At 38.2% G+C, this 10,271-nt stretch overlaps 1 protein-coding gene across 1 annotated transcript; it reads left to right on the forward strand.

Annotated features, from left to right (window-relative positions):
- Positions 1–3,291: 3,291 nt before the first annotated feature.
- LOC131688557 (uncharacterized) lies at positions 3,292–6,468 on the forward strand. The gene is made up of 2 exons (XM_058972921.1): positions 3,292–3,710; positions 5,924–6,468. The coding sequence occupies exons 1-2, from the start codon at positions 3,428–3,430 to the stop codon at positions 6,172–6,174; spliced, it is 534 nt and encodes a 177-aa protein (XP_058828904.1). The 5' UTR covers positions 3,292–3,427; the 3' UTR covers positions 6,175–6,468.
- Positions 6,469–10,271: the final 3,803 nt, after the last annotated feature.

Raw genomic sequence — 10,271 nt, forward strand, 5'->3', positions numbered from 1 at the left:
AACTGACTCAGACATCACTTCGTTAAAAGTTTAATAACTTCTTTTAACAAATCCGGATTTACTAGCAGTTTTCGAAAAAGTTGTAGACAATTAAATTAACTTTCTTATTTTCACTTACAGTGATAATACGATGCATACAGTGCCACCTAGCGGCGAAAATGCAAGCTGGTGAGTTTTCTCCATGTAAATTGTTGGAAAATCCCATACAAACTTCAGGCACGTTGGTCCGGTAGTTAGACTTGACCGATTTGCTTCAAATTTGGTGCAAGTACTCCTGGTGGGACTAGGAATAAACTCAGGGGTGGGCCGATTGAGTTTTCAAAAATTCATCATTTTTCTGGGCAGTCTAATGTGTAATCAATTCGCTACAAAGGTGACTGATCTGTCAAAACCAAATCAATTGTTGATGGATTCCTTACAGACGAATAGCACGTAGGACCATTCGGGAACAAAATTGAATAATAACCAGCAGAGCAATCATTATAAAGTAGTTTACCGTTGGAATTGCTTTGAGCATTATTCCAGGCTCGGTGTTTGGCGTTAAAATCACCGATTATGAAGAATTTCGACCGATTTCTTCTAAGTTTTTGTAAGTCTCCTTTCAAGAAATTCATTTGCTCGCCAGTGCACTGAAAAGGCAAATAGGCTGCAGCAATAAAAATGATACCAAGATCAGTTTCAACTTCGATACCCAAACTTTCGATCTCCTTGGTGTCAAGAGACGGCGTAACCGCTATTGCGATTCCTCCGCCGAATCCAACAATTCGATCAAATCGATGAATAACAAAATTAGAGTTACTCTTCAATTTAATATTTGGTTTTAAAAAAGTTTCGGTCACAACGGCTATGTAAACATTATGTATCCTCAAGAAGTTGAAAAATTCATCTTCGCACGTTTTTAATGAACGAGAATTCCAATTTAATAAATTTAAATGATTATTTAAAGCCATTGTTAAACTTTAATTTCATTACAATTTTGTTAGCAAATTCCCACCCCGCTTGAAAAGCTTCAAACATGGAGGTAGAATTTAACATGGCAATCATCATAGGTAACATAGAGTCATGCAGGTATTTTAATTTTTCTTCCGTTACGCTACCTCGATCCATTGGACTAAAGGAAACGTTGGGTGCAAACGAGTTTGTGGGCGTGGTAACGGTAGCCGTAATTTTAGCCTTGTTACCTGCCACTGAAGCATAAGATGACACACCATCGTAGGATGGTGTGACGGAGGTAGAAGAAGTTGTTAATCTATTTTGAATCGGATTAACACGTTTGGACGTGTTTTCTTGAAGTGTACCTGAAGAAGTAGCTACATTTTTTATTTGTTGTTTTTGTTGTCTAGAACGAGAATTTATAATTTTTTCTCGAACAGGACAACCCCAGAAATTCGATTTATGATTTTCGCTACAATTAGCGCATTTGAAACTTTTTGTGGTTTTTTTCACCGGACAAGTATCTTTCGTGTGCGATTTATCGCCACAGATCATACATTTGGAATCCAAATGACAATTTTTTGTGCCGTGCCCAAAGCCTTGGCATCTACGACACTGGGTCAGATTTTGAATTCAGCCCCCATGTCGTCTATAATGTTCGCACTTTACTCGCACGTGGAACATAAAACGTGCTTTTTCAAATACTTTCAAATTATTAACCTCATTACGGTTAAAATGAATTAAATGAAGCTTCTGGATAATTCCAGAGCGTACTGGCGTGTTCTCGCCGCTAGCCTTTCTCTTCATAAGAATAACTTGTGAAGGAGAAAAGACAAGTAAATTTTTCAATTCGTTGGATATTTCATCCAAACTTTGACCTTGAGGTAGACCTTTCTAGACAGCCTTGAATGGTCTAGCTGTTTTGAAATCATATGAATAAAATTTATATAACATCTCCGTAAGATACTGGAGTAGTCTTTTGTGGCCAATCAATTCATTGGCATTATGCGCAATGCGAGGAAATTTAGAAATTGCATCAGCTTCACATTCGGATAAAACATCGTATGAGTTGCTGCAGTCAATTGAATTTTCGGGTGGAGAAGATACCCTTTTCCGTTTAGCTTTAATTTTTGGCACACGGCTTTTCTGGGAGGACCCAGGCATGTTGGAAGAATTAAATATTTCTTTAGGCTGAATTGTTCTTGAAAAATGTTTTAGTCTTGAAAAAGACTGATTGAGTAAAAAAAGTAGTCTTGAGAAAGACTAATTGTCGAAAGAAATATAGGTAGTTTTTAGAAAGACTAATCGAGCGAAAATATAGGTAGCCTTGAGAAAGACTGTTACTGTTGAAAAGCTCTAGGTAAACCAGGAGCTATCAAGATTTGTGACCGGTTCGAACGAAGGTTCAAGCTGGTATATAGTTATCGTCTATTTAAGGAAAACGCTCGGAACCGAAACAGTTCTCTTAGATGACGGAGATATCAAAGGCGAAAAAATGTTAGCTGGATATTGAATAAATTTATATCATGCAAATCTATGAAAAATGTTATTGATTAATATAGGCCATATTGCAATAATATTTGAAATACTTGGAAAAGGTACATGAAACGGTCTCACCGTTATCCAGTATGCGAAGATCATTTCTATATCCTGTGTACTGCCAAAAACACTTTTTCCGTCACTCTCTGCAACTCAATTTGAGGACCAGAATGCACCTTTCGATTGACGTCGTGCTACGAAGCAAATTGTACTACGATGAAACCGGACTTGGAATTGCAGGTTCTACTATTTAATTGGGACAACCAAAAATGGTCCAAAATATCAAAAATTCACATTCGAAAAACGATAACAATTAAATTTTTCCTGGATGATTTTTCTTGAATAGGACATGTCCACAAGGTTGCTGTTACTCGCGTCGTTAGACTCAAAAACATTCACCACCTTCGAATAATCTGAGAACGAAGGGAGCAAAACATGCACTGCGAATGAAGCAACCGCTATGCTTAATACGAGCGGCCGTGAGCGACCTGTGTACGATGAGCGTTCTTGCTGTTCGTGCCGTCTTCCATTCGTTCCTATTCCACTCTCTTGTATTTTTACGAACTGGTGGAATCATAGACGAGTGCACCTGCCAATGACGACTCAAGACGAGTTATTGTGAGACTCGCCGCGAGTGAAACCAGATGCAAGCATGAATGCGAACGTACGCGGAAGTTTGAAGAGAAAAATAAGTGATGCAGTGGAAGAAGTGAACGTTCCGCTGGAGGCAAAAAATATAGATGTCTCGCGGATATCGATGCTGAAAGGAAATGTGTATACGAACAAAAAAATTTCAATCCGGCAATTTTAAGCGTCACTTTATATCCTGTCACGCGGAAGTGGCGCATCGGTTAAACTTAGTGATCAGCCGCAAAATACCAAAAAGCGACCAAAGTCGGCGTCTAAGGTGCAGGTGGAAACCACCAGAAGTAATGTGCTTTTAGGCACATTGCAAATGATAACAGAGAACAACCTCTCGATTCGATTCCCGGAATGGGAAGGTGTTCAGTTGCTATTGGGTCCTTTGTGGAATGCATGCGATTTAAAATTTTCAAGGAACGCACTTCCAACCCTCATTCACCGTGCTGCTGACATTATGCGGCAAACAATGGCCGGTAAGTTTTACCAAACGCCAATTTGCCTTAAAGTAGATGCAGCAACCCGGCATTCGAAGTCGATTTTTGGCATAAACTTGACTTTTACGGATGACGACGGCATTGTACAGATAATGCATTTAGGTAAGTAAAATTTATCATATTATGTAATTAAATATATGGAATAATAACACCAACGGACCAACCACCAGCTTTTTATGTATCTATATATTGAAAATAGTATATTTGTTGAACTTTTTGTGCAGGTTTTTTTTAAGAAAAACAGAAATACGAAGCGAAAGTTCTCAATTCACATTATCATCATCTTTCGTTTCGTATTTCCGTTTGTATAAGAAAATAACAGGTAAAGTCTAATAACCTTTTAACGTTTGATGGTTAATAGTAATAGTGAAGTTTTTCCGCAAAATATAATGCTTTTTCATCTCCCATAAAGTTTGCAATGCTGAAAGAAACACCTTGCATATTGTGATATTTAACTCCAGAACATTGTTCAATGGCTCAATTACCACTGGTGGCGCAAATCACTTCCGTGTAAATGCCCGAACATAATCAATGCGGTGCGGCACGATACGGCGCGGCAATTTTGTTTAAACCATTTTGATTGGATGCGTGTACCCACAATGACTGTGATGCAGCTCGTTGCGGCGGCTGCAGGGTTTAAAATTTCTCAACAAGAATGCGGCAAGCGCGTTCGGCAGACGTGCGTGGATTTATTTATCGTATAACTGGGAATTCAAGAGGAAGGCACATTATTTTCAGAGATTATTCTGTTGCAATTAATGTAGGCTACTATTCGTGGTAAAATATTTTTTTGAAAGTCATTGGAAATGCTTAAAAAATAGAAAAATGAAGAAATTCAGAAATTTCACTTATTTTGGATTCAATGCGATGACATACATATTTTTGTACTTCGAACCATTGCAATTTATGTAGGCTACAATTATTAAGGGAAACTCTTCTGAAATTTATTGTATCTTTTCCAACAAATGATAGGAATCGTAGAATTTCAGAAATATGTATATGTTGCTCAGCTAATAACTTTAAATTCAAATCTGGTGTCTTATACAATTTTTATATTCATTTTTATCGATTGTAGTTTTTTATAATAGTGGTTCTTTGTGATTTCATTATTGTAAACGTCATTTTATATACATTTATGTTTATTTCATTTTCCGAAGATACGTTAAAAGATATACCCGTGAATAAATTCCGTTTGTCAGAAGCATCTGCGGCCCATGGGGTGTCCCGGAAAACTGGTTCTGGAATCTCCTAAATCGTCCATAAGAACCTCTCATACCAATAGAAATGCTTGAAATGTCAAATACCACAAAACTTGCAGGTTTAGATGACGAAAGTAAATAAACTCTAAAGAATTTGTAAGCCTGATTCCGAAATATTAATTTTTAGATGGATTTTCATTTCGCTTTTTGTTAAAATATGCTTGTTCTCAAATTCATCATCTACCATTTTGGCACAAACCTTTTCTAAAATGTCTAAAATTTGAAGTTATTAACTTTCTACCATAGTTGATTAATTGAAAATTGTGAAAATTATAATTTCAATCTTACCTTAGTCATAGTAAAAAAATATTATTGTGTTAATGTGTAGTAAAATTGAAAAGGATGAAAGGATTATTTTAACTACAAGTTTTTCTTTACTTAAACACTGAATATGGTTAATGTACTCATACAGACAATCGTAACGTTTTTAACTGTCGTCTGGGTTTGTTGGAAATATTTTTTCTTACCAATACTATTTGAGCAAACAATAGTTTTAAGAGCAGTCTTGTTTAGAGATTTACTGGAACAATATTTTCAGTGTGAGAAATCTCATTTATTCTGCAATTCTACAATATTACTTCCAATGATTTTTTAACGAAAAAGAATCAGAAACTTTTACCTGCATCCATTGTCATCGTTTGATGTATAAAAATGTGTATGCCATCGATATAAATACAAATATTGACTGAATAAATGAAATTGCTGAATTTCTCTTCGTAGTTTGTTTAGTACTTTAAATGAATTTCACAAGACTTTCATTTATAAACTGTAGTCTATATTCCCGAAATGAATGCACCCTTTTGGTGTAAAATGTCGTTAATAAAAACAAAAAAGCATGTAGCCTATATTATTTGCAATCTATTGATGTATAATAATGTATAAACCATCGCAATAGCTTCAAAGTTTGTGGTTGAGCAATTGCTAAATATCTTCTTGCCGCATTCACTGCGGCAGCGATTTTAGTCCTTGCCGCATTTGTCGCTACGCAGCTTAATGTGTTTACGCCTTACGACTTTAATCAGTATTAAAATCATGTTTCAATTTATTTTAATTCAGCTGCTCACGAAATGCCTGAAAGACAGACGCAAGAGAATCTACAACGAGTAATTATGGATGAGATCAAGGTTTTTGGGATTGAATATTCGCAAATTGTGGCTATCACCAGCGACAATGGTCAAAATATATTGGCCGCAGTTCGATACATGAAACTGTTGGGAGATACCCTAGAGGGCTCCCTCGGTAGCATTCTTCGCAAAGAATATTCACTTGTTGCGAACTCTTGTGATTCGGAGATTTTTTTTTTATGATTATGGAGAATATCGAAACACCGGAACTGACTGAAACCTTTGTTAGAGATGAGGAAGACATTTTAGAATGCGAATTACAGATGGTACCTGAAAATGACGACTTCGTTGAAGATTTATCTCGAACCGAATACGACGATGAACTGTTTGAAGATGGCGAAGATGATAAGATGATTAACATCGACATCCTGGAAAGTGTAAGATGTGGAGCCCATACAGCTCAATTGGCTGTATGGGACGTCTTGCGAGAGTACAAAACTCGCCTCTCGAACATCAACAAAAAATGCCTCAGAATGCACAAGAGCCAATCGCCAAATGTTCATGTTCCATAAAACTGCTCTACCACCGAAGGTTTGTGAAACTAGGTGGAATATATGGTACATATTACTGCGATACCTCAAGGAACTAGAAGGTACACCATTTTTGGCGCTTCTTCAAACCAATGATCCGGATATTGGTAAGAATTTGTATTTTTCTAAGATTAAGGTAAAGAATCGAAATGGTTGTACATCAACAATTTTAGTTATTTAGTTTTTCAAGCAGTAACGGTATATCGTATAACTAATATATAAATTATTTTTCAGATTTCTCTCGGCAATGGTCATTCATAAATAAGTTTTGTGATGCCTTTGAGCCGTTGTTCTACCTAATATTGAGATCGCAGAAAGATCATGTGCCAGTATCGCAATTCTACACAGATTGGCTACTGTGCCAAGCACAGTTGAACGCAGTCAATCAATCGCAAAACAATGTCTTAGCCATCATAACAGTTTTTGCAACCGGCCGAGACGGTTGTGCCTCCAGGTGGAAGGTTTTGTTCTCGAGAGAGTGACGGAGTGCGAGACGCTGTATGCGTTTTTGTGGGAGAGAGAGACCAGTTTGTTAAGTGTGAGTCGACAGTTGATACGTCGGAGGCGTGGTCAACGGCATCCTCGGTGTTTTGACAGCAAACCGCGTGTAGACGAATTTGCCTACCGCGGTGGCAGAAATCGACAGTGATCGTGCCTGTACACACAGAAAAATATATTGTATTGGTGTCGTCGGGCAATTCTAATCGACGAGAGGGGAAGCGTCACAGGTAGACCCATTTGCTCTATTCGTCTACCGCAGAAGTGGTACGACGAATAAGGAAAACAAGTGGCACCGAAAAGTGCCGCATCGACAGTGGGATTTTCGCAGCAAGCCACAGGTAGCCACATTTGTTTACCGCGGCGGTGGAAACGGAGAGAGCGCGCTTGTGGTGGTGATACCGACGAGCAGCTTAACCGGAGAGAGTTTTGAAGTGTTGCAGGTAGGCCTATTTCTCTACTGAAGAAGCAACGCGACGAAGAAGGACAGCAAGTGTCACATTGTCAAACAACGGGCACCGAGTTTACAACGTAACACATGAGGTGTGTTCTACAGGTATAACAGGTATATTTTTAATTCCTTTTTGTGATAGTTTTTCTTGCTAGGTAAAATGGATGAAGAGATGGGAGAACGAGTAACAGACCCTCCTCCTAAGCCTTATGCTGAAAATGTAAATCCGACTAGAATTAAAATTTACCCAGAGTCGTCAACGGGACCATGGATTGTATTTATTAGGCGTAAAGCAAAGGCGCTAAATATTATTCAAATTTCTAAAGATTTGACTTCGCGATTCTCGGATGTAAAAGAGATCGTCAAAGTCAATAAAGATAAAATACGCATTGTCGTTGGTAGTATCAAACAAGCCAATGCAATTGCTTCTTGCGAGCTTTTTTACGCGTGAGTATAGAGCTTATATTCCTTCAAAGGAAATCGAAATTGATGGGGTCATCACAGAATCGAGTTTGACTGTTGATGACATAATTAAGCATGGGGTTGGTCGTTTCAAAGACACCATACTTAAAGACGTAAAGATACTTGAATGCAAACAATTGCATTCAGTATCACACGAAGGAGATAAAAAAGTTTATCGACTGTCTGACTCATTTCGAGTGACTTTCGCTGGGTCTGCGCTGCCCAACTATGTCATTATCGATAAGATTCGTCTCCCTGTTCGCCTTTTTATCCCTCGTGTAATGAATTGCCTTAATTGCAAACAGCTTGGCCACACAGCCACTTACTGTTCCAATAAGGCACGATGTGGCAAATGTGGGGGTTCTCATCAAGAGGATATATGCAATGAAAATTCAGAAAAATGTTTAATGTGCGGAGAAAACTCGCATGAGCTCCCTGCATGCCCCATTTATAAATTGCGCGAGGATAAAATTAAACGATCCTTGAAGGAGAGGTCTAAGCGCTCCTATGCAGAAATGTTGAAAAATGCTACCCCTAAACCCATCTTCTTAGAAAACACTTACACATCTCTATTTTCGGAACAGTCTGACTCTGACGGAGCGTGCGAAGGTACATCATTTGTTTTACCCGGAAATTCCAGAAAAAGAAAACAGTCTTCTTTTCCCAAGCTGCCAAGAAAGGGCCTTAAAATTTCTCCACCAATAGATAAACTGCGCCCAAAACCGAAAAATTCCGATTCAAAACCGAAATCAATTCCGCCCGGTTTTGGGAACGTACAATCCAAACAGAACACCATTACTGGAAATAATAAAATTTCGACTTCCTCTGAGCCTCAGCCGGGGGTAGGATTATTGAAATTTTCTGAAATTGTTGATTGGATTTTTAAAGCATTCAATATTTCTGAACCACTAAAGAGTATACTTTCAGCTTTCCTCCCAACAATTAGGACATTTTTAGAGCAGCTGATTGCTCAATGGCCCATCCTTGCAGCGATTGTATCTTTCAATGGGTAATTCACCTCCTCCAATGAAAGATTCCATCACTGTTTTTCAGTGGAATTGCAGAAGTATCATACCTAAAATTGATTCCTTAAAAATTTTACTGCATAATTTAAAATGCGATGCTTTTGCTCTATGTGAAACATGGCTTACCTCAAACATTAATTTCAACTTAAATGATTTCAACATTATTCGCCTAGACCGAGACACTCCGTATGGAGGAGTGCTTCTAGGAATTAAAAAGTGCTATTCTTTCTATAGAATTAACATCCCCTTGTTTGCGGGCATTGAGGCTGTAGCTGTCCAAACGAACATTAAAGGCAAAGACATGTCTATCGCTTCTATATATATACCTCCCAAATTTGAACAATTGGACAACGTCAAATTTTTGAGGTAGTGGAATCCATGGCTGCTCCGCGTCTGATACTGGGAGACTTCAACTCGCACGGAGTATTGTGGGGTGCCCTCTACAATGATAATCGATCCTCTTTGATATACAATGTTTGTGACGAATTTAATATGACAGTTTTAAATACTGGCGAAACAACACGCATCCCCAGACCTCCTGCACGTCCAAGTGCATTAGATCTATCTCTATGTTCGACATCACTTCGGTTAGATTGCACGTGGAAGGTTGTACCTGATCCTCACGGTAGCGATCACTTGCCAATCGTTGTTTCAATTAACAGTGAATTAGGCCTTACGAATTCAATCAATGTTCCTTATGACTTAACACGAAATATTGATTGGAAAACATACGAAACATTAATTTCCACTTCTCTTGCTTCGACAGAAGAGCTACCCCCTACCGAAGAATATGAATTCTTAGCGGGTTTAATTATTGAAGCAGCAGAACAAGCCCAAACGAAATGCAATCCTGGAATGACAATAAATAGACGGCCCCCTAATCCTTGGTGGGACAAAGAGTGCTCTGATGCATATGAAGCTAAACAAGTTGCCTACAAAGAAATTATGAAACAGAAAGGGGGTATACGTGAGAACTTTGAAAATTATTTCATTTTGCAAAACAAATTTGACAGTATACGTCGTGCCAAAAAATCTAGTTATTGGAGACACTTCGTTAATGGCTTGTCAAGAGAAACATCAATGAGTACTCTTTGGAACACAGCCAGAAGACTGAGGAATCGAAACGTGACTAATGAAAGCGAAAATTTTTCGAATCGTTGGATATTTAATTTTGCCAAGAAAATTTGTCCCGATTCTGCTCCAGCGCAGAAAATCACTCGCGATGCTCCCACAAGTAACGATTTCATAGATTCGCCTTTGACAATGATGGAATTCTCAATTGCACTCCTCTCATGTAACAATAATGCTCCGGGA

This window comes from Topomyia yanbarensis, chromosome 1 (genome assembly GCF_030247195.1).
Source record: "Topomyia yanbarensis strain Yona2022 chromosome 1, ASM3024719v1, whole genome shotgun sequence".
Lineage (NCBI taxonomy): Eukaryota > Metazoa > Arthropoda > Insecta > Diptera > Culicidae > Topomyia > Topomyia yanbarensis.

What these genes read in the sequence shown, in the direction of transcription:
- LOC131688557 (XM_058972921.1), top strand. Translation starts at nt 3,428, where the DNA reads ATGATAACAGAGAACAACCTCTCGATTCGATTCCCGGAATGGGAAGGT. An exon ending in TGTACAGATAATGCATTTAG is followed by an intron (nt 3,711 to 5,923) that starts GTAAGTAAAATT and finishes ATTTTAATTCAG; the next exon opens with CTGCTCACGAAATGCCTGAA.